This window comes from Amphiura filiformis, chromosome 12 (assembly GCF_039555335.1).
Source record: "Amphiura filiformis chromosome 12, Afil_fr2py, whole genome shotgun sequence".
Classification (NCBI taxonomy): Eukaryota; Metazoa; Echinodermata; class Ophiuroidea; order Amphilepidida; family Amphiuridae; genus Amphiura; species Amphiura filiformis.
Window position 1 is genome coordinate 60,257,247 of NC_092639.1, and position 23,867 is coordinate 60,281,113.

General features: G+C 37.0%; 1 protein-coding gene across 1 annotated transcript in view; it reads left to right on the forward strand.

Moving 5' to 3' along the window:
- The window catches only part of LOC140166517 (hyalin-like), a 40,104-nt gene extending 20,778 nt beyond the window's left edge, over nucleotides 1–19,326 (forward strand). Inside the window, exons 7-14 of the mRNA XM_072189998.1 lie at nucleotides 988–1,215; nucleotides 4,339–4,485; nucleotides 5,123–5,371; nucleotides 6,201–6,455; nucleotides 8,490–8,738; nucleotides 10,943–11,281; nucleotides 16,675–16,737; nucleotides 17,221–19,326. Coding sequence (XP_072046099.1) covers nucleotides 988–1,215; nucleotides 4,339–4,485; nucleotides 5,123–5,371; nucleotides 6,201–6,455; nucleotides 8,490–8,738; nucleotides 10,943–11,281; nucleotides 16,675–16,706 — 1,499 coding nt within the window. The 3' untranslated portion in view covers nucleotides 16,707–16,737; nucleotides 17,221–19,326. The remainder of the gene's footprint in view (nucleotides 1–987; nucleotides 1,216–4,338; nucleotides 4,486–5,122; nucleotides 5,372–6,200; nucleotides 6,456–8,489; nucleotides 8,739–10,942; nucleotides 11,282–16,674; nucleotides 16,738–17,220) is intronic.
- The last annotated feature ends 4,541 nt before the right edge of the window (nucleotides 19,327–23,867 follow it).

Below are 23,867 nucleotides of genomic sequence, written 5' to 3' on the forward strand. Positions count from 1 at the left end.
TCGAATTGCATTCTGAATACGAAGAATGGCCTTCTGATATCAAATAATTTTGATTTTTTGAAATTCGCAATGTAATACACATTTTATGGCAAATCATTAAAAATTGATATTTTTGATATTTAACAGCAAAAAACTTAGGTCTTTTGGAAAAAAAATCCATATCTTCAATATGAAAGGTCAAAATTTTCAATTGATCGTCGGCTTTTCCTCCCAGCTACATACACTTTAAGAATATATCATTAGATTTATAAAATTTACTTCGAGGACTGTTATATATATCTCCAAAATGTGAAAAATATCGAATTTTAATAATTTGTCATAAAATTTGTATTATGTCGTGAATTTCATAAAATGAAAATTATTTGATATCAGAAAGACATTCTTCGTATTCAGAATGCAATTTGATAGGTCTGATGTACTACAAAAAATGCTGTCGAAACGCTCAAAACGCTCATTCCAGTTCCCTTAAGGGAAGGGGTATGAACGTTTAGACAGTATTTATTGTGGGACATTAGAGCACATCAGACATATCGAATTGCATTCTGAATACGAAGAATGTCCTTCTGATATCAAATAATTTTGATTTTTGAAATTCGCAATGTAATACACATTTTATGGCAAATCATTAAAAACTGATATTTTTGATATTTAACAGTACTTGAAGTAAACTTTGTAAATCTGATGATTTATACTTAAAGTGTATGTAGGTTGGATGAAAAGCCGACGATCAATTGAAAATTTTGACCTTTCGTATTGAAGATATGGATTTTTTCCCCAAAAAGGACTGTTATATACCAAAAATTTGAAAAATATCAAATTTTAATTTGTCATAAAATTTGTATTATATCGTGAATTATTTGATATCAGAAAGACATGCTTCGTATTCAGAATGCAATTCGATACATCTGAAGTGCTCTCATGTCCCACAAAAAATACTGTCGAAACGCCATAAACGCTCATTCTAGATCCCTTTATTTCACATTTAAGCATTTAGCGCCGGAGGCCTTCGTCTTGCTGGTGGAGTAAATTTATGGGAAGGACGTTTAGAAATGAATAGGTACTGGGAGTTTGATGATTTGTACAATCTTGTTTGGAGATCGAGATGGGGTACAGTTTGTGATGACTTTTTTACTGAAAAGGAAGGTGCCATTGCTTGTCGACAATTGGGCTACTATGATGTATCCAATATCTCCACTGTGACATCCTCACAACAAGGTAAGATATATGGAGACGATAAATAAATAAATGTTGGTATGTATTCAGCGCCTTTCACATGTGAACATGTACCAAAGCGCTTTACATTTATTCCGCCGTCGTCTTGTCGTTAGAATATGTCAGCTCGTAGGCATGCTCGTACCTTTGGGCGGCGCTCAATGGACAGTATTCATAACAGCTCCCCATTTCACACCTGGGTGGAGAGGAGTAATCGAGATAAAGTGCCTTACTCAAGGGCACAACACGATGGCGTCGCCGGGGCTCGAACCCGCAACCTTCCGATTATGAGTCGTAGCCCGTTCCGCTCGGCCACCGTGCTCCGATATTTGTGAAAAGAATTACCCAACCACTTGTTACTTCTCGGGCTAGTTGGTTTATATATATATATATATTACATTTAGCATGTTTACTAGCTAGCTGTACCTTTAAGATACGTAACTTGTAGCTGACTTTCACGGGAATGGAAGAAGAAAAAACAACAGGGAGGTAGTGTGAGGAAGTGAGTAATGCTTGATTCGGGGATGAGACGGGAGCGGAGGTCACATCAGCGGAAGTGAGAATGGAGTGGATTGAGGGGGCTGTCATTTTCTTCGGAAGGGGGGGGGGGGGCATGAATATACTGGGCGGGGTCATAGAATTTTGAGACCAAAAATAGGGGGGTTGTAATTTTTTTATCAACCAAAATAGGAGGGTTATAGAATTATTAAGGGCTGGTGACCCAAAATTTTAAAACTTTTCAAAACAAAATTTGCGCACAATCTTTAGTTATACAATACAAGATTTTTGCGCACACCGCGCGCCTTCTTTACACTTACGATCAAAATTTTTAACGTGTTTCGCGCACTCCGTTCTAAAATTTTGGCCTGCGATAAGGGGGGGGGGGGTCGTAAAAAATTGACTCCGGTCACCGACATATTCATGACCCCCCCCTGCCAAAGAAAATGACATCCCCCTGAGGTCACTTTATCTGCCGGGATTCCACACCCGTTTAATCCCGACATTGAGAGGTTGTACCGATCATCTCTGGGACTGTCAGACACGAGAGATAAAAGTGGCGTCACACATAACACAATATAACGGCAAATATGCAAGCAGGTGTACAGGGTGTTCTGAAAGAACTGAATCGTCGGGAACTAATTTTTTTTGTTCTTTTATGCATAAACCAAACGTAACTAAATAACAGATGTTGCTGAGGAACATATCAGCTATCACATACTTTTTTAAATTTTGACTACTGCCCGCTCCGTTTTCGAAATAAAAGATATTTACGAAACTCCTCATTTTCAAGCCTTTCTACGGAGTCAATATCTATCAATGACAACAGAGGCATCATGCGTTGATAAGCTCATCTTAATTTTTAATATCAATAGATCGTCTAAAGCCCTCCCCAAATTAAAAACCAATAACAGAATGCGGTTTTGATTGATTTTTTTTAACTTAAATTTTGTGTACTTGTGGCAAGGATAGTAGAAGTTTTTTATTGAGATTTACGCTTTGGACTATGTTGACGTCTGACGATGTCAGACGTGAGATTTTTGTGTGGTGGATCGGGACAAAAATAAAACAGCGGAAAAACTGAAATTTACTCATCCAGCCGGAATAACGCGAAAAAACGGGCGGTAGTTACTAATGCGCGCGGGGGCTTTGAGACGAATTATTAAATCAAGATGGCTTTAGCACTCTGACTATAATACTGTATAGATCATCGATTGATATTTGAATCCGTGGAAAGGCTTGAAAATGAAGGAGTTTCGTAAAATTCTTATATTTCAAGAACGGTATGGTTATCAGTGTACTTCGGTTATATTTATAAATGCGCTTTTATAAATACGCACGTGACCCATGGGCACGACACACCATAACCAGCAAGCGTGACCAAATCCTCATGCATTGACCGCTATACAGAAAAGGATAGGAACTGTGTAGATGAATATCATCAAATTTACGTATTAATTGAATTGCAAATTTATTACACATTTTTCAATTCCGAATTTGTAATATATTATCAAAAACAACATTTTGAAAGTATTTGACGACGGAAAAAAATATTCAACGACGGAAACGTTTAAAATAATGTCACAAAGTTGAACAAATAAGCAATTTTGCTGCTCAGCAGTCTTATGTTGTTCCGCCTTTGAATTCAAATGTATAGGAGCACCACTCGCTATGTAGAAGGTCACTTCGAGACATACTGTCTATAAGCTGTTATGGCAGCGCGGAGGTGGTCACGTGCGTATTTATAAAAGCGCATTTATAAACATAACCGAAATACACTGGTTATTGCCAAACTTCAAATAGTATGTGATAGCTGATTTATTCCTCAACCACACCAAGCATTTAGTTATGTTTAGTTGTGGCATTAAGGTGGTACTACACCCCTTAATAAATTTGTGACTATTTTAGCATTTTTCTCAAAAAAAATAACACATTGGTAAGAAAAGTTATGTATATTATAGGGGCAAGGAATCCAGTTACTACACTGGAATTTCAGTGACTCAAGACAAGCGGTATGTTATTTATGATAAGAAAAGAGGTACCGCTAGAATGTACCTCATTTCTTAACATATATAATGAACTGCTTGTCTTGAATCACTGAAATTAATTAAGTAATTGGATTCCTTGTCCCTATAATATACGTAACTTTTAGTGTGTAGTTATTTTTTGAGAAAAATGCAAAATTAGTCACAAAATTTATCAGGGGGTGTAGTACCACCTTAAAATACCCAAACAATTAAGTTTCCGACGATACAGTTCTTTCAGTATCTAGACCATCGACCGCCCATCCAAACCACGGCACGAGATTAGGCGAAGCCACGTATCCATGATGATTTTGACAGGATGACCGGAGTTACCATGCGCGTAGAAATACAAGCCCTTTAACGCGGACATCTCAGTGGAAGTCAGTAGTCTATATTATACTTGCTGGTATGGATCCTTGCCCCCGGGCGACACAACCTCTAGTAACGCCACTGATGGCAGTGTTGTCATAAGATCAGGACTTGTCTCAATGGGGTTTTTAGGGATCGGGATTAACTTTTTTGTATAACTTGGGTTTGTAACAAAGTTAATATTTGTCCAATTTTTGTGATTTAAAAAACTATTAATAATTTTGTATATTTCTAGGAGGTAGTGAAGATATTTGGCTTGTTGATAATGAAAAGTGCTCTGGAAGTGAATCTCAACTACAAGCCTGCATTCTACAGTACCGTTTTCCAACGGATAAGTGCGGACACGATCAAGATGTGTATTTAACATGTTTGCCCAATTCGGGTAAGTATAAGGCTATGTAGAGGGAAAGAAAAGGACAGTTCAAACCATTTAATGTTATATTACAATACAAACATAAGTGTCGCCGCAAACTCCATATAAAAAATCGGAGATGTGCCGACACGGGAATCGAACCTGAGACCTCCCGCAATACTAGGCAGACCGCAGACGTCCTGACCACTAGGCACTCGACCATCGGCTCTCTGTGATAAACTGGTACCTTCTCCCATAGGCGTAGATCCCGGGGGGATGGGGGGCTGATGGGGGGGATTTATCCCCCCCCCAATATTTTGCCAGGGGGATGGTCCATAAAATCATCCCCCCACCCCAATGTTGACGCCTGATAATGGGTTTCTGACCAAATTAACCTCATATGTGCCCATTTTAGCCCCAAAAGTGCAAATTTTCGTTTTAGCTTCAAAATAGCAAAAATTTTCGCACGCATTTATATCATAAACTAATTCTGTCGCCAAAGGGTGCTGGATTGACTATACTTCAAGATTTTTTTCCAACTTCATCCCCCCCCCCCCCAATGTCAAAAAGAAATCTACGCCACTGCCTTCTCCGCTACTATTCCCCCATTCAATTCCCTTAGTAAAGTGTAATAATATGAGTTCAATTCTCATTTTCATTCCGATAGACACAGAACCACCGATCGTAAATGGATGTCCAGATGATATTTACACCGTAATTGAACTTGGAACTGAGCGTGCAACCGTTTCCTGGAGTGAACCAACTGCTACCGATAATTCACGTTTCACACAAACCGAGAATTATTATCCAGAGAATTATTATCCGTTTCTTGTTGGATTGACAACTGTTGTTTATGTTTTCAATGATATATTCAACAATAACGCGACGTGTACTTTTACAGTTACAGTAAATACAGGCAAGATAATCTTCGTATATTGTAATGTCGTCGGCCGTATCACATAAGCTCACATAGTAACGTATTTGCAAAATACGCATTTCGAGCAAATCGAATTTGAAAATTTAGCTGCATACTCTTAAAACACTATTGTCGATTAAAATGTAATGCAAGTATACCATATTTCCAATGTAATTCACTTACCACTGTCAGTTTAACCAAGGCAAAATAGTCCAAGTGCACCGTTAGGCAAATCTTTACGGTATGTGCTTTCTCGAACTACCAATACCGTTTCAGTACGTTATCTGCCCTTCATGAGCGACAAACCAAGATGATGAATTTGCTATAGCGTTATGTATGGTGAAATTTTAAAAGGGTATTTCGTGATCCACAGCATCATCCCACCACTTTTCACAAAAAAATTGAGATTTTTATACCACTGGAAACGTCTGGCGTCAATGTTTATGTGCAACAAGTTTCTTGTAGATTAACTCGTTTAGCAAAAATATCGTGAAATTTAAATTGTGTTCTGGTACACCAGAACGAACTCAGCACATTGTCTATGGGGGAGTATACACATAATCATGCTGAACTCGCAATTACAAAATCGGAATCAACTGAAATTTTGGGAATAAGCTGTTTTCATAGATATCTACAGAAAGAATGTCATAAAAAGAGGATGCTAAGATCACGAAATACTCCTTAGTGAGTAGTATTTGGGTATAATATCTTTGATCTCAGTAAATCAAAGTTATTGGCATAATGAGCTTCCAAAGCTTTCACTGGATGTTAAGTTAAATATTAGTGAAGTGTTCATCTTATGTTTAATGTATTTTTATGGTTACTTTAGTTGATTCCGCCCCTCCAAACATCCATGACTGTCCGTCTAATATAATAAAGGAAATCGAAGTTGGCACATCAAGTGCATCTGTATTTTGGATCCCACCAACAGCCACTGATGTGTCTGGGAATGCCACACTCGTGTCACAGAGCCACTATCCGGGAGATATATTCGCAGCGACAGGCACATCGACGGTTGTTTACATATTTTCTGATGGGAGCGGCAATGAAAATGTGTGTAGTTTTAATATCAAGTTCAGAGAAGGTAATTTTTTCATGTAGATGTAAGTAAAGTGATTTGTATGTACAGCCTGTCTCAAAAAAATGTGCACGTTAAAAGCGCCATCTTTGGCAATAAGAAAAAAATACTGATGTGACATGATGCTACATCAACGTCAAGGGATCAGTCCTAGCTTTCAAAATACCGTTTGTTTCATTTATTTTGGTTTCGGCAATCTAGAGATTTGCTTCAATAAACAAAAATGTATGAAAACCCTTTTGTGCTACTTTTTAGAACATTTAATAGAATGTTATATCCAAATACCTGTACAGTACGGTTAGAACATTCATTGCTCGTTAAAATGTCAAACGTATACGATATACATTTCGTTGACAGGATTTTGATTTTACAACAGAGTGTGTAATATTTCTTTTCCTTTTAACATGTCTTGAGTGACAAAGAGAACACTATTTACCATAAAAGTCATTGACATGTATTGAATTTTACAACAGAATGTGAAATATTAATTTTATCTTTTAATCTGTTTCAAGTGGAAAAAGAGAACCATTATACCTGTATCATGATAAAACAGTAAAAACAGTTATAACAATTTTGTATTGTTGTGTAATCGATGCATTCTATTGATTTCACGAAGGATAAACTTGATGATATCATTGATTTACATGTACAGCCCTTTTTCCTAGTAAAAGTGGCACAATTGTGATTTTACCCTTTCGTCAAAACATATCTCGAGATTAAAACAAGACAATTAAACAGCACAAACGGCATTTGAAAACTAAGACTGCCCCCTTGACGTTGGTGTAAGCATCTAATTGCCAAAGAAGTCGCTTTTTACTTGCACAATTGTTTTTTGAGCCAGGCTGCACATTGAAAGGTCGTGATAGGAAGACGAAATGAAGAAAAAATGAACAAATTTATTAACTAAATTAAACCACCAATGTATTACTTGATTTAAATTGTTCGTCACATCCTTAACTGATCAAATCATATCGAAATACGGTATTGTGTTCTGATTATTACAACAAATGTGTTTTCCAGTGATAAACAACATGGAGTTAAGAATCTGTTTGATTTACGAAATAAATGCATTAATTCCCGAATAATAATACCCTTAAAATTACCGAAACTGCAGACAGCAATGTTTTTGACGAATCTGTGAACTGATAAACGATGTGACGTTATCAAAATGTGCTCACGAGTCTGGTGAATTGTCTGACATTGGTACGAAACGGGTTTCTTATACATTTATGGACATATCAAACAATACTACAGCATGTGACTTTCATGTAACGATAACAGAAGCTAATTCTAAAGTTGGCTGACGCTGAAGCGTGGCTATTACTTCGTTTTAATTCGTTTGGCTTATAATTAGCAAAAATATTTACAGTGTAGAATGTTGTACACACATTAACGCAGTGTTACCTGTCTTAACTTAACTGGCGCGAGCGTATGTGAAGTTACACGAGCGTAACTTCACATAAGCTCCTAACTTAACTGGCGCGAGCTTATGTGAAGTTACATTAGCGTAATTTTGGACTTCACATAAGCTCGCGCCAGTTAAATTAGGACAGGTAACACTGCCTTAATGTGTATACACCATTCTACACTGTATATATTTTTGCCAATTATAAGCCAAATGAATGGTCTTTTCATAAGTAATAGCCATGCTTCAGCGTCTGCCAACTTTAGAATTAGCTTCTGTTATCGCTTATAAACACAAACTTAGAATATGTTTTGCCAATCATAAGCCGAAGAAAGTATACTATATACTGTGGCTCGCCTCAAGTTCGGTAGTGACGTCAATGCATTTTCAGGGTTGCACTGCATTAGACTTTACACCTTTTTTTTTTTTTTGCTATTGAATTAGCTTCTGTTATCGCTTATAAACACAAACTTAGAATATGTTTTGCCAATCATAAGCCCGAGAAAGTATACTATATACTGTGGCTCGCCTCAAGTTCGGTAGTGACGTCAATGCATTTTCAGGGTTGCACTGCATTAGACTTTACACCTTTTTTGTTTTCTTTTTTGCTATTGACATCCGTTGGCTTCAAACAGTTGACACCATCAGTCCACCAATTCTCATCTGTCCACATGACATAAAAAGAGACACATCAATTGGCTCATTGGGCGCAATAGTTAATTGGGAAGAACCAAAAGCAACAGGTGCGTCGAATAATGCAATGCTTCTCGTACGATCTCATGCGCCAGCCACGTTCTTTGCTGTTGGAACAACCATCGTTACCTATATGTTGTATGATTCAATTAACATGGAAAGATGTTCGTTTTCTATCACTGTTAACCCAGGTAACTTTTTAAATAATGTATTAAAATACATTATTTATATAATTGTAATGTTATGTTCTTAGAGTTAATGTATAGTCCGACACTTAAGGGGCTGTCATTTTTTTCAGAAGGGGGGTCATGAATATACTGGGCGGTCATAGAATTTTTAGACCAAATATAGGGGGATTATAATTTTTTAACACCCAAAATAGGGGGGGTTATAGAATTATTAAGGATTGGTGACTCAAAATTTGCACGCGCTCCGAGCGCATTCTTTTAATTTAACAATCAAAATGTGCGCACAATGTTTCGTTATATAATGCAACATTTTTGCACACTCCGCGCGCCTTCTTTACACACACGATCAAATTCTAACACGCTCCACACACTTTCTTCGCTCTAAAGTTTTGATGCGCTCCTCGCCTTTGTTCCGGCAATGAATAATATGTCTTGAGTCTGTGTAGGTGGAAAGGGAGGGGGGGGGGGTTGGCATAAAAAATGTTTGCCCCAAGATAGGGGGGTCGTATTTTTTTTTTGCCCGCGATGGGGGGGGGGTTACAAAAATTACTCCGGTCACCGACATATTCATGACCCCCCCCTAAATGACATCCCCATTATATGTGCAATTATCCGAGCTTATCCGTAGTAAAAACTGCCCCGTTTCCATCAGAAACGATTGCGTGTCTTGTTTTTTATCAGCTAAATATCTTATGGGATAGCTTGAAGACAAATCGAGGTTGCAAACGCCTTGATCGTACATCCGTTTAACTATTCAAAACAACTCTCTCCTGTCATGATTATTTAGTCAGTATTTAATATTTGGACGATGACCCGATTGACAGCCCTTCCCCCACTTTACCCCCATCAAAATGGAGATTTCGATATCAGGTGAAAGCTCATATTTTTCTCATTAACCTGTTAACATATTGAAATGAGTTCTCAATCAGTATATTTCCGAATAATCATCAACAATTGACTGATTAGTCTTAAATGTGGTATACCACGTTCGAGACTAATTTGAGAGTTCCTTGATGATATCTTCGGAAAGACACAAATTTAGTACTCCTAATTTAAACATGTTGATATCATTTTATTACACGCATATCATTAATAACAACACTACACTGTAGACATGTTAGACTACCAGTATCATGCTGTATATAAATGTCAGTAATTCCATAAGGAATTAATCAACTTTACAAGGAACATTTACATGTTCATTTTGCATGAATGTTTGACAGGGATTGCATTTTATGTTACACGTAAGTTTTTAAAGAAATCCATTTTCCAAATATCGGGCCACCTTCTTTTAAATAAGATCAAGGATATTGAAAAACAAAACACGAAAAGACTGAGGTCTAAATATTAATACGATCTGCAGCGAGGCGTGAAAATGTTCATACGCATGGTTCATACGTGCAGATTGTCCATTGAAATGTGTGTGAAATTAGCCGCATAATAAAGAGATTGCGATTTCACATTTTGGACACAATCCGCGGGCACAACACCCACCATGAGGCGTCGCAATCGTCTGATTTTTACCACATGCCGTGAAAGTGTGGTGTCATTGGAGTCATACAGATGAGAATCCTGTCGTATAGTAACGGGAGTACACAGGGTCTTATAATGTGTAACCCTCACAAACAGTATCAGGGTGGTTTCAAGCCCCGATCTGGCACTTGAGTTCCTGACCTCTAACACCTGAAATAGACTTTAAACAGAACAAAAACTAACATCAGGAGTGGATTTTGAACACCCCTAAACCCTATCGTGTTTATTTTTGGTATTACATACCTCATTGGTCAAGCGCTTGAAAAGTTTCATCTTGGATCTCGTGTTGATCACCAGAGTTGCCGAAAATTGGTATTATACATAATAGTCCCTCAGATATGATCAGGGTCGTATTATTATCAATTTGTTCATATATACGCGCTATATAACGGCGCACTTGATTGGTCGAGAGCCGGGCATAAACAACATTAATGCCCGGTGGCTCGGATGTGCGATGCGGTGTGATGCGGTGTAGGTAAAAACGAAGGAAATTCATAGTTTTTAATGATGTTACTTGTTATTATTTTGATGAAATAAGAATCACAAAATGTTCTGGTATGTAGGAAGGGGTTTCGTTCAGATATCTTCATGACTAAACGGTTGTATGCCCAAGCGGCCCTCGGGCATAAACAACCGTTTAGTCATGAAAATATATGATATCTTATTTGTTTCAGGAACACTAAACTCTCGTCTTATTGGCGGAAGCAAATGGAATGAAGGTACAGTTGAAGTATTTCACAATGGTGTCTGGGGAACAGTGTGTCATAACAACTGGGATAGGAATGACGCAACGGTAATATGTCGAGGGCTAGGATTACCACACGGCAAAGCACAGGCAGAATCGATTGCCTTTTATGGGCAAGGATCTGGTCCTATTTGGCTCGATAGGGTGCAGTGTTCAGGTTCAGAAAACAACATAGATGAGTGTAAACATCGTGGTTGGGGAATAACTGGGAACAGTTGGCAAGGTGGCTGCCAACACTGGGCAGACGCTGGTGTTGCATGTATAGATGGTGAGTAGTGTTGTTATTCGATTATTCAAAAATTTTACTGTGGGGGTGGTCACATAATGGATCCCTGATTTGAGTTTTCTGGGATTGGGTGTTTACGCCCATATTTATTAGATGGATCCCCATTGGAAATCCTGTTAGTTACCAACGGGAGTGTCAATATTATATATAATAAAAGATTTAAACATAAACCATGTTGTTTTTTCCATTGATATGGATAACTATTAATAATAAATAATAATAATAATAAAGAAACATTTATGAAGCGCTTAAAACATAAGTCGCTAAGCGCTTTACAAAGCATGCCTTAATTACAAAAGTATACAACAAATTACAAGTACAACAAACATGATATACCGGAAGCGATTTACAAAGCATATATAGGCCCTTAATACAAAATTACATATCAAAATAACATAAACTACACCAAAACTATATAAAGCAGGTAATATTGAAACAAAATTATAGCAATATTAAAATAGTCGTAGCAGAATTCAATCAATATCATCGTAAAAATCAATGTACATGAACGTATGCAACAGAGTTTAAAAAGAAAACCACCGGGGTTTTCAATAAAAAGCAGGACAAACATCCGTGGGCCCGTCACACGCAGTACCCGGTTTCCACGTTGCACGCTAATATTAAAAATGACAATGCGATAAAGAAGTAAGGGGAGAGGTTGCTAGTACTCCACCCTTTATGGATACACATATCCAAAATTATAAATACAAATGGCAAGGCATCAAATGGCAAGGCATCAATAATAGCGCACACTAAACAGATTGCACACACAAAACATGGTAACAGGGGAGAGGTTGCTAGCACTTCACCCTTTATGGATACACAGATCCAAAATATATAAATGGCAAGTCATCAAAAGCAGACACAAAAAACAGAGCATGTTATAAAGGGGAGAGGTTGCCAGCACTTCACCCTATAAATAAGGATACACAGATCCAATATAAAAATATATACACAATAAAAACCATGGTGGTAAACTGATGTTTTAACAACAAATTCAGATTAACAAGCGTAGCAACTGCGAAAAAAGATGCGTTTTGAGGCGCGATTTGAAAATTGATAATGTTTCAGCATGTCGAATCTCACTTGGTAGGCTATTCCACTCGATTGCTGCTGCCGCAGTGAAAGATCTAGCACCGTAGGATTTTGTGGACCAACGGAGAACTTTAAGCAAGTTTTCAGAAGATGATCTTAAGGTCCGCTTTGGAGCATACCGGTGAACAAGATCGGTAATGAACACGGGTGCCATGCCATTTTTAAAAAGCCTTGTAGGTGACGAGCAAGATCTTATAAAGCGCTCTATACTCAACTCGAAGCCAATGCAGTTGGCGGAGGAACGGTGTTATATGCTCACGCCTGGGTACACATAAGACAAGACGGGCAGCAGTATTTTGCACGGGTTGTATCTTTGCGAGCTCACATTGTGGCAATCCAAACAGTAGAGAGTTGGTGGAATCAAGTCTGGATGTTACGAAGGCATGTACAAGCGTTTGAGTGGTATTGCTATCCAGGTACTGGCGGATCTGCCCAATTTTCCTTATTGCGAATAAGGCAGATTTGCAGACACTATCAACATGTTTGCTCATACGCAAAGAGGAGTACATGATGACACCGAGGTTTCGAGCACGCGGAGATGGAGTAATTACCGAGTCGCCGATAGTCAGGGGTAGGATGTAGCGTAGACTTTTTGAATTGTGATGAGAAGTGCAGGAGTTCTGTCTTCTTGTCATTTAGAACTAATTTGTTTGAAGAACACCAGGATTTAATATCAGAGATGCAGGCTTCCATCTTCTTAAGTACAGCGTCACATTCTTCTGGCTCAAACGTTAGATACAGCTGTGTGTCATCCGCGTAAACAACGTTGCTTATGCCATGAGCGTTGATGATGTCCTGAAGGGGAGCACTGTATAGTGTGAACAGAAGAGGTCCTGCGACAGATCCCTGAGGAACACCATACAATAGAGGCAAGCTGTCAGATTCAACATTTCTGACACACACGGATTGCGTTCGGTCACTCATATAAGACTTGATCCACTTTCTAGCTGTACCAGTTATACCATAACGAGTGGCAAGACGTTCGAGTAAAGTTGTTTGCTCGATGGTATCGAACGCTGCTGAAAAATCCAGCAATACTAACAGCGCTTTCTTGTGCTTGTCGAGGGCACATAGGATGTCATTTTGTACCCTTAAAAGAGCCGTCTCCGTGCTGTGGTAACGTCTGTATGCAGATTGCGTGCGTCCGTGGAGATGGTTGATCCTCAGGTAAGATTGAAGCTGGGAAATGGCAACTCTCTCGACCAAAGGTCAAATAGGAGAGGTTGGAAATGGGACGATAGTTGGCAAACTCGTCTCGATCAAGTCCAGGTTTCTTCAATAGTGGCACAATGTTTGCGTGTTTGAGAGTTTCAGGCATGTTACCGGAGGACAATGATGTATTTACTATCCTTGTGATGATTGGTACGAGTTCCCCCATACACATATTAAACACCTTAGATGGTAAAGGATCGAGTCCACAAGATGTTACGGATGAAGACTTCATTACTTTCAAAACATCGTCCTCTGAGACTAACTCGAACTCAGAGAAAGAACTGGAACATTTCTCGTCGATCACGATAGAAACTGGTGTGAAGATCTTATTTTCAAGGCCAGTTTCTTGACTTTGTCATCAAAAAACATGGCGAAGTTATTAGCCAATTTGTTTGGACTTTCATGCGATGGAAGAACTTCCTCTACCTTTGGCTTCGAGAGCTTGTCGATGACGCGGAAGAAGTTGCGTTGATCAGTGTCTTCCACTTGAGATCGATGGTAGGAAGTCTTGGCTTGATTCAGTAGATCCCTGTAGTGCTCACATTGGTCAAGATAACATTGCTTATAAACCGTTAGATCAGTCTTTAACCATTTACGTTCGCGACGCCGTTTTTCCTGCTTAGCAGCACGCATGGCATCAGAGTACCAGGGTGCGTGGGGTCTCAGTACAACAGATCGTTGGACCACAGGAGCATGTTGGTTAATGATGTCCAACAAGGTGGTATTGTACTGCTCAACCAAGGTCTCGGAATCTGAGGCAGAAGACTGTAGCAAACCTGAAGTTTGAATGCCCTTGATAAACGTTTCAGAGTCAATATCGCGCAATCTACGAGATTCTACACGCTTGATACTCGTACTAGGACCTGGTTTGAAGATATTGACGTAACATTTAACAGCCGCATGGTCAGATGGCATATCCCAATACACTGAAGGCGATGTCACAAGGTCATCCTCATCCCTGGAAATAATTAGGTCTAACGTGTGTCCTTTCTTGTGCGTTAGACCAGTGATATGCTGGCAGAGTCCAAAGGATTGAAGCAAATTGGAGAACAAGAACGCTTCGCGATCTTCTTCGTTGTCGACATGGACATTGAAATCTCCGGTCATGAGCAATTTTCCAGGAAGCACCGTAAGAGATTCCAACAGAGAAGAAAACTCTTCCAGAAACATACTAGATGTCAGTTTGTTTTCATCATTGCGAGGCGGTCGATAAATCACGAAGAGTCGCAAAGACGTTGATTTCGATGTAACAGTCAAGTCACGGTGTTCAAAAGATCTAAACGAACAAGCCTCATTAACATGAAAAGACAGTCCATCGCGAATGAAAATACCAACTCCTCCACCTCTTGAAGGACGTGGGAGATGATGGAGAGTGAAATTCGGAAGGGTACGATTAATGTCGGCAATAGCACAATTATCTTGAAAATCACCGGTGAACCATGTCTCAGATTATAGCGCTAGAAGATCGACTTGGTTGTCGATGACAAAATCACAAAAGGGCAGCTGACTTGATTCCAGATTAATTCCGGAATTAATGTTAATCAACCCAGTTATCCCGTTAAATGCTGACCTGAGTGTCTTTCAATTTTGATATGTACATGTGTGACCAAGTGTTATCCCATGGAAGAAACAGTGGTCATCTTAAAATTCTAAGGACTCTTATTATACCAATTGAGTAGAACAGCATTATGTGGACACTCATTATACAGGGTGTACTTCTTTACGATTCTAAATAGGCTAAAATACCGTACTGGTATATTCAGATTCATCGTCAAACTATTACGAAGCACCAATTTGTTTTGTGTCGCATACGTAATGACACTCAACTGGTTTGGTGATTTTACAGAAAGCATCATTTTTCAAATCAACAAAATGTGTGTCAAGTTATGCGAAGAAATGTTTTGTAATTTTAGGGGGAGTAAAGTTTTAACCCTTTATTTCAATAGATTTACATCTTAAGCTACTTCTCTACATGTATATAACATCGGAAAGTTCATGTTTTGCTAAAAAAATACAATTTATGAATGACGGACTTTTTCAACACGCCTACATTCTAAACTATCCGTCTAAAAGACGGATGGACGGGTCTTCAAGAATCGGACTTTTGCTTCCATATAAATTCAATTAAACTTACATTTGCTTTATCTTAGAGTCAAACGTATTGTTAAATTAAGGTATTCACTTTAACTGTTATATAAACATGATCTGGTGCGATTTTAAGAGGAAGCCTAAAAACTTAACTTTCAATAACCTTAAGTGTAATCGCCTAATGGTAATACGTGTTCATATCGTCAACGTACTCATCAGTAACGGTGAGTATTCATTGCACTGTACAGGCATTTGACACTCCAAAAGCGTATATACGAGACTATCACCTCAGTTTTCATTGTGGTGGATAAAGGTGGTCATAATAAACGGCCGTTGATAAACGTGGCTCTCTAAGGTGCTTATTAATACAAAATGGATAACTGTTACCCGGAGCTCGCCAATTATGCGATGATCACGAAGATATTTCCTAACCAATCCACGGTTGTCTGATAGCATGTAAAACTACGTCATTTTTAAGAAAAGGTGAACACTGATGGCGCTATTTATCTTAAATCGTATTTTCATCTTTACAAGGGGTAAACACTGGTATAATGGCATTAAAAGAAAAAGATAAACAAATAGTAACGACATTTTCAAAAAAATTTTATCATGAAATGTCAGGAATAACTTATATTATTTGGCTAAATTAAATTTAAAACATATGTAAATAGCGCTCTCAAAAATACCACAAAAAAGCAGAAAAAGATGAATTAGTTGGAAAATAAACGAAAATCTAGTTTAAAAAGAGATGGAAATATAATGTACATATTAGTGTGATAGTTGTTGGATTTGTCCAGGTCTAGAATTGAACATATATAATGTTTTGTTAGAAAATTTAATACATCAAACAACCATCAGCTCTATTTCAATGAATGAAAGTTTTCCACTAAGGTGTTGATTTTTTTTTCATTTCTGATTTACAGTTGACATCACGATTACATCTCAAAACACTTTTAATATTTTTTGTGTATCTGTAACAGGAACCAATCAGGACGCACAGGAGCAATTGTAAGAGAAGAATGGTTGGATAAGTTGTATATCAGGTAAAATATCAAAATTAAACACATCTAACCGGTGGTGTATTCAAACAATCGGAGTGCTGCTACAGGCGCGTGTCCTCAGGTAAACACACATTTATTTAAGAAAATAGAACAGTAAAAAACACAACATGATAATGTGCTGACATACTAGGAAATAGGTATCATACCCTCTTTATGCAAACATTTTCTCCCCAGAGAGGGTTAAATAGTAGATTTCTTTGTTCGCGTCTGGTGGTTTATATCAGGCATGGGCAACCCACACGTGCGGTGCTGGGACCCACATAAATATTTTGTGATATGTAATTGCGCGGGTTTATTGATAACAATACAAAACAATGATGATCAAATTATTAATCAATATACTTTTTTAAACCTTATTTTTCATAAAATCACAATTGTACATAACAGAACAATCTATTTTATTAATTATTTCTGCCAATCGGAGTTTAATATCGCATATGATGTACTTATACTTTTGTATAACAGAAAACAGGGAAAACCAGAATGCACGGAACTGGAAAGTAACAGCAGGTCTACAATGTCATCCCAGCGTCCGTCTCTAAAGGTGTACATAAAACTTAGTTCTATCAGAATTTGCTCGAATTTATGTTTTGCCTCATGCAAATTTCGAGTTGTAAATACCAAGGGCAGGCTGCAACCCATCCGTTACTTGCCCGGTAAAGTAAAGTAAAGTAAAGTAAAGTAAAGTAAAGTAAAGTAAAGTAAAGTAAAGTAAAGTAAAGTAAAGTAAAGTAAAGTAAAGCAAAGTAAGTTAAGTAAAAGTAAAGTAAAGTAAAGTTGAGTAGAGTAGAGTCGAATAGAATAAAGTAGAGTAGTCAGAGTAGAGTAACATAAAGTAACCAAGTAATATTATTATTATTATTATTATTATTATTATTATTACTATTATTATTATTATTATTATTATTATTATTATTATTATTATTATTATTATTATTATTATTATTAAATATGATCTTTCTTCTGATGCCCAACTCGCCGAAGAAGTGATGTAATAATCGGATTAACTACCATCATACTGCAGTTACTGTACGTTTGCCTATACACAATACACAGTGCTCTTTCCCATTGACGCGTGACCTCTACAAATAGCCCTACGTTAAAAGTATGGGGATATGACTAGTTAACGTCGCTGTGTGAAAAATAACCGGCCAATATTAAAAGTACTCTTCTAAAATTCTAGACAATATAGTTTTGTAACATGTCCTAAATTTTTAGCTAATTTAGGTGTTTGGAGAGGGTCGCACTTTTGTGTTTTAGGAAGGATATGTAAACGACAGATAACACCAAAAATATGAAGAAATTATTTCCAAACCGTGTTAAGTCAACAATCATTATGTTGCTCATTTTCAAGAATGCTGGTTTACAAAAAGCAGGCCATTGTCTCATTTCGTGAACAAAGATACACATACCATTGTTTCCTTTCGTTTCCTTTATAATCGGTTACCCAACTGAAGCTATAATACCAGCTTTATTTTGATATTGCACATGAAAACAGACACATGTGCACAACCAGAGAAGATCCGATTTAATCAGTTGAGCTGTTTCAATGAGTGTTATCTTGGTTTAATAGCTTTTAATGGGGTTTAAGTCCTGCAAAGGTCGAGATGAATTCTACTGTAGACATGACTGCATCATGTAGCAATAGGTGAAAACAAGTTTTGAATATATCGCGCTGCACTATAAGCAGCTTGCACTCATCACTTGTGTATGTCTGCGATCATAGATTATTACAATACCGCTCTTTTCAAAGATACTAATCTTACAGGAGCGAGTTATCAGCATGATATAGTTCAATGCAGAAGGTACCGCGTGAGCGTACTAGTGCAGCGCGGTATAATCAAAAATTGTTTTCACATATTGCTATGGTAGTTAATCCGATTATTACATCACTTTGACGGCGAATTGTGGCACCAAATTTGATACATCTGCAGTACAAGTGACCACTTTACTGACCGAAACGTTCTGTCCCATACAATGGTACCACCGCTTTCATGAATAGCCTTACGTAATCTGTTAAATCTTCATGTTTATCCTCCTTGGAAAAACTGGCATGTTTTCATTCGGTTTTATATCTACATGTACATCAGGCGGCAAGTGGCATGATAGAGCCGGCAACTTGTGAAACCGCCCGGCCGTATGACATTTTCCATTTACTCGGTTAGTTTTGTTGGGTTCATTATCGAACCCCAACGGTTTTAGCTTGTATTTATATTATTTATTAACATAGGCCTATTTGTTTGTGATATTTCAAGCGTTTTAAAATTTCAAAATAATCCCATTCAATTACACGGTTGACGATGGAAATTTACTGAATTTAGAGAATGCACGGCGCATACCACCTGATGTACATGATGTACAAACATAGGCTAAATGATAAGAAAAATTACTGTCATTCAAAATTCGTTTCTAAAGAAGTACACATTTTGTTGATACACGTACCAAGCAAAAAAGAAAAAGAAAAAAGCAGAACAATAAAGTCAGTTACATCAACCGAAATAGATTAGTTTTCAAGTTAGGTGATATATAACATGACAAGTATCATTTAACAATAAATTCATTTGTTCATAACACATTGGTACATTGCAGTACGAATATGCATGCTGCGAACAAACTTTATCTACCACAAACGTTTCAAAACGTAAAAAAGGGGCCAAAGTTTCAAAGTTTAAAAAAAATTCCTATGCGGCTTTTCACCCTTTTTCACCCATTTAGTAAAGTCGTAATAACACGAAGAACGGGTCATAATTTTTACATGCAATCATTAACACTTATAGTTTTAAGACTGTTCGAAAGCGGTGCAATATGACGTAGGCTATCAAAAACATTTCAAGGTTTTGTCTGTCAACCTGCTGCATATAGGCCCTACACCTGTACATAAGGCGCAGAATCGCACATGACGATGAAGAATTTAACAAAGTGAGTATTTGCTACTTTACTTAAATCAAAATACATTATAACGTCTATACGGAAAAACGCACGAACATTCATTTACTCTAATAAATAAACACTGACAACTAAGAAAACCAACAAGTAGCCTATAGATAACTTTGTATGGGTCTTTAGAAACTTTAATAAATGGGACCAAGTTTTAAAAAGGATGAAAAGCCACACAGGAAAGATTTTTTAAACTTTGGCCCCTTTTTTACGTTTTGAAAGGTTTTTTGGTAGATATTGATTCCTTTTTTATGAGTTGGATATTCATATTACGCGGTTAGTAGTTCTTTGTAGCCATGCAAGGCAAACTAGTTGGATATCCATATTTCGCGGTTAGTGGTTGTTTGTAGCCCTGCGGGCAAACTAGTTGGATGTCCATATTTCGCGGTGAAAAGCCACACGGAAAAGATTTTTTAAACTTTGGCCCCTTTTTTACGTTTTGAAACGTTTTGTGGTAGATATTGATGATTTTTTTTGAGTTGGATATTCATATTGCGCGGTTAGTGGTTCTTTGTAGCCCCGCGGGGCAAACTAGTTTGATATCCATATTTCGCGGTTAGTGATTCTTTGTAGCCATGCGAGGCAAACTAGTTGGATATCCATATTTCGCGGTTAGTGGTTCTTTGAAGCCCTGCGGGGCATGCTAGTTCGATATCCTCATTTCGCGGTTAGTGGTTTTAACGACCCGTAACCACCCCAATCAGCTGCATCAAGATAGACTATTCCAATATTTCAAATTTTTTCGCACATAATTTCTGTGTAGCGTGGAGAATCATTTACAAGGGATTTTGGAGATAATTTTAGGGAAATATAGAATGCTGGAAGAAACAGATTAAACATTTTCCTGGAATGAGTACACCATACTCTTTCTGTTCCTATAGATTTCGAAACTGATATAATTCTTAAAATCTCATCATTATAGGCAAACATCTTATGTAGGCTTCCATTGCATCGTCAAAACAAATCACGCACCGTCTTATTCTATTAATACGTTTACCGGACCTTTGGACGTCCAGCCGATCGATTCCACTTTTTTTGTTGGGGTCTACGTCTGTGAACTAAAATTGAGCCAAATTATAGGCTTTGGATCTAAAAAATTTCAATTTTTTCCATAATTTTCAGAGTTTGAGGCTGGAGTATGATGCAAATGACGGTCTTGAAGAACTGCCGGAAAGCCTGAAAAGGGGATCCTTGACCGCCGCACATACCCGTACCATCTTTTCACGTGAGTGCCCCCCCGCTCAATGCTAGCCTTTCCAATATGCTTCTTGCGTGGAGTGGGTAAATAAACGTGTCAGGTGTGAAGCATGAATAGAACGAAAGATTAACATCGTTATATGTGATGCGATCAAGCAAAATCAGTCGGAACTCGGAAATATTGATTTTGAGATATAGCCAAACAAAGGAAATTTTTCCTTTTGTTTTCTCTTGTTTTGGAAACTCTTTAATTGCTCATATCTTTGGGACTGGTTGTTCAGTTTCAATGGGGTTTTCTGCAAAATCCAGATTTGTAAATGCTTTTTACAATCCTATAAGAAACTGACAATTTAATATTTCCGAGTTCCGACTGATTTTGCATGATCGCATCACATATACGTCTGCAGATGCTCATATTCTAGTATGAACTTCCATTTGAAATACTTGGGCACTTGTGGGTTCGGTATAGATTACTATATACAATTAAGTATGATATATTTTCGATGGTAAATATATATTCACTTTAAAAGTTTGTAGTTTTCATAATTGCAATTTGTTAATATTATATAAAAAGCACATAAGTCTATAATTGTAAGAGTATCGGATCATTTCGAATGTTATATATTAACTGCGAAACGCCGGCGGTAGAGACAAGCAATAAATGTGTATCTCAGTAATTACCGCGATTCCTGCAGTAGTTTTTATGAATAGAATGCAATAGCGGATACAATAGAACTCTATTACAGGCAAATAAACCTCATCGCGTTGCTTAATTTCACTTCTTCTTTTTCATTAACTAACCGTTATTTTTAAACTTTAGAAAACCTCGACCAAGGTTTTTAATACTTAAGTCAAATCACACAATTATGTAAAATTTGTTTAGAAGCATGTCTTACAATAAAGGTATTATAATATATGAACTGTGCATCTTGTCTGCATAGAGTGTGACGTGAGCTGAGATATTTGGGTTGAAATGCAGTTTTTGTGGTTTTTTACCTTTATTAACAAAATTCATTATGACAACTTGCTGAAATCAAAGGTTTTTGCCCTATGACCACTTCAAAATCGAAAGGACAACATAAAATGATCATTAAAAAATAATTATAAAAATGGATTATTATACGAGTTCTACCTCCATCATCACATCTCTGTTATTTTACGTGCCAGATATTGAAATTACTCATGATTATACTCTGAAATCTCAGCTATCAAATAAAAGTTGTTTGATGAAAAAGTAATTTTTGGTTCTTTAGGTACAGATTTGGTACGTCGAAAACGGTCAAAAACTGAAGCCGAAAGTTGAGTAAGCATCATTTTGAAGCTTTGGATATAGTCTCCATAAAAACATTTTTAAGATGGGGTTGTCCCACTGCTTACTCAGGATAAATATTTTGTTCCTATTTGAGCTCTATGAGTTGCCTTGGGATTTCAAAACAAAATAAAACACGTTTTATATCAGATGTAAACATCGAAAGGTTCAACAGACACACAAATCTTGGTGAAATTTGGATAGCTTTCGACTAGACCACGTTTAAGGGTAATTCGTAATTACGTCTTTATTGTAAGCAATGGATGGATTTAATGTGCAAATAAGATGAACAGTTTGTTAATATACTATACTTACAAAATAAAAAAAAATATGCATCTTATTAGATGTTAACTTATGATCCAATTAATACGACTTCAATCAACAAGTGCTCACCCGATCGAAGTCAGCAACCTATTGAAAAGGTAAATATGAAAGCTGTTCTGAACATGTATCGGTTTAGTTTGTGCAAAAGACACGATACCCAGTAAAACTACAATCTGCAAGCATTAGATATTGATTAAATTATTTGAACAGAAATAAAGCAATTTGATAATTTTGAGAAATAAACTTGTACTGATATCCACATAGACGTATGGGCAACCTTTTAAATCAAAATCTTTATTTTCAAACCGTTTTCGACGTACCATGTATGTATTCATTTTCACCAACACATCTAAACAACCAAACATCACATTTTAATCAAATAACTTTTAATTTGTAGCCAAGACTTAAGAGTATAATCAATTTCCTGAGACGTAAGATAACAGAGATGTGATGATAGAGGTTGAACTTTTTGAGTGACCCTCGTATATTATAATGAAGAATAGTTTGGACTACCGAGAATGTCTCGATACCTAGGTAACGCAGCAAAATGGGTTATTTATGTCATAATACTGACGGCCTACGGGTTGTTACAATTATTATTTATTAGAATTGAGATAACACAGCACCAATAATTTGAAACTATTTTCATCAAAATTGGAGCAGTTTAACTTCAAATTTAACCTTTGACTTCATGGCTCATAATTCCGTGAAGTCGGAGGTAGGTCAAACTATTATTTTCTGAATTATTATAATCAGAAGAATATTATGTACACGAAGGTCCATATTAGATACAAATGAATCACTCTCTCATGTTCTAAATGGACCCCAAAAAGTTCATATTAGACGGTTGGAGTTTTTTTTTTAATGCAAGCGATATTTCAAAGGATCGAGAAAGAATTCAATTTTTTCCAATCCTCCCAGCCTGCGTACGATTGTGTCTATTATTTTGATAGATTACAATTTCATAAAATAAAAGTAACAAATATTGTCTCTAGATGAGAAATGGTTAACATTGAAAATAAAAACAAGTTATACTAGTTTATATTGTATGTATATCGATTTACTTAAAAATGGGGATGTGGGATCATATCATATATCATATACCATGTACTAACGATTACAATTTGACCAGTTAATATTTTGAAAATATGTTAATATATCTGTGTTTAAATTCTAACAGGGTTCATTACATCTGTGTCTTCTTTAAAGTATAAACAACAACCACAGAACATCGAGGGTTGAGAGCCAGAAACCTTAAACTATTCCTTTGTGAGTTAAGGGGGTACTACACCCCTGTGGTAAATGTATGACTATTTTTGCATTTTTCTCAAATAATAATAACACA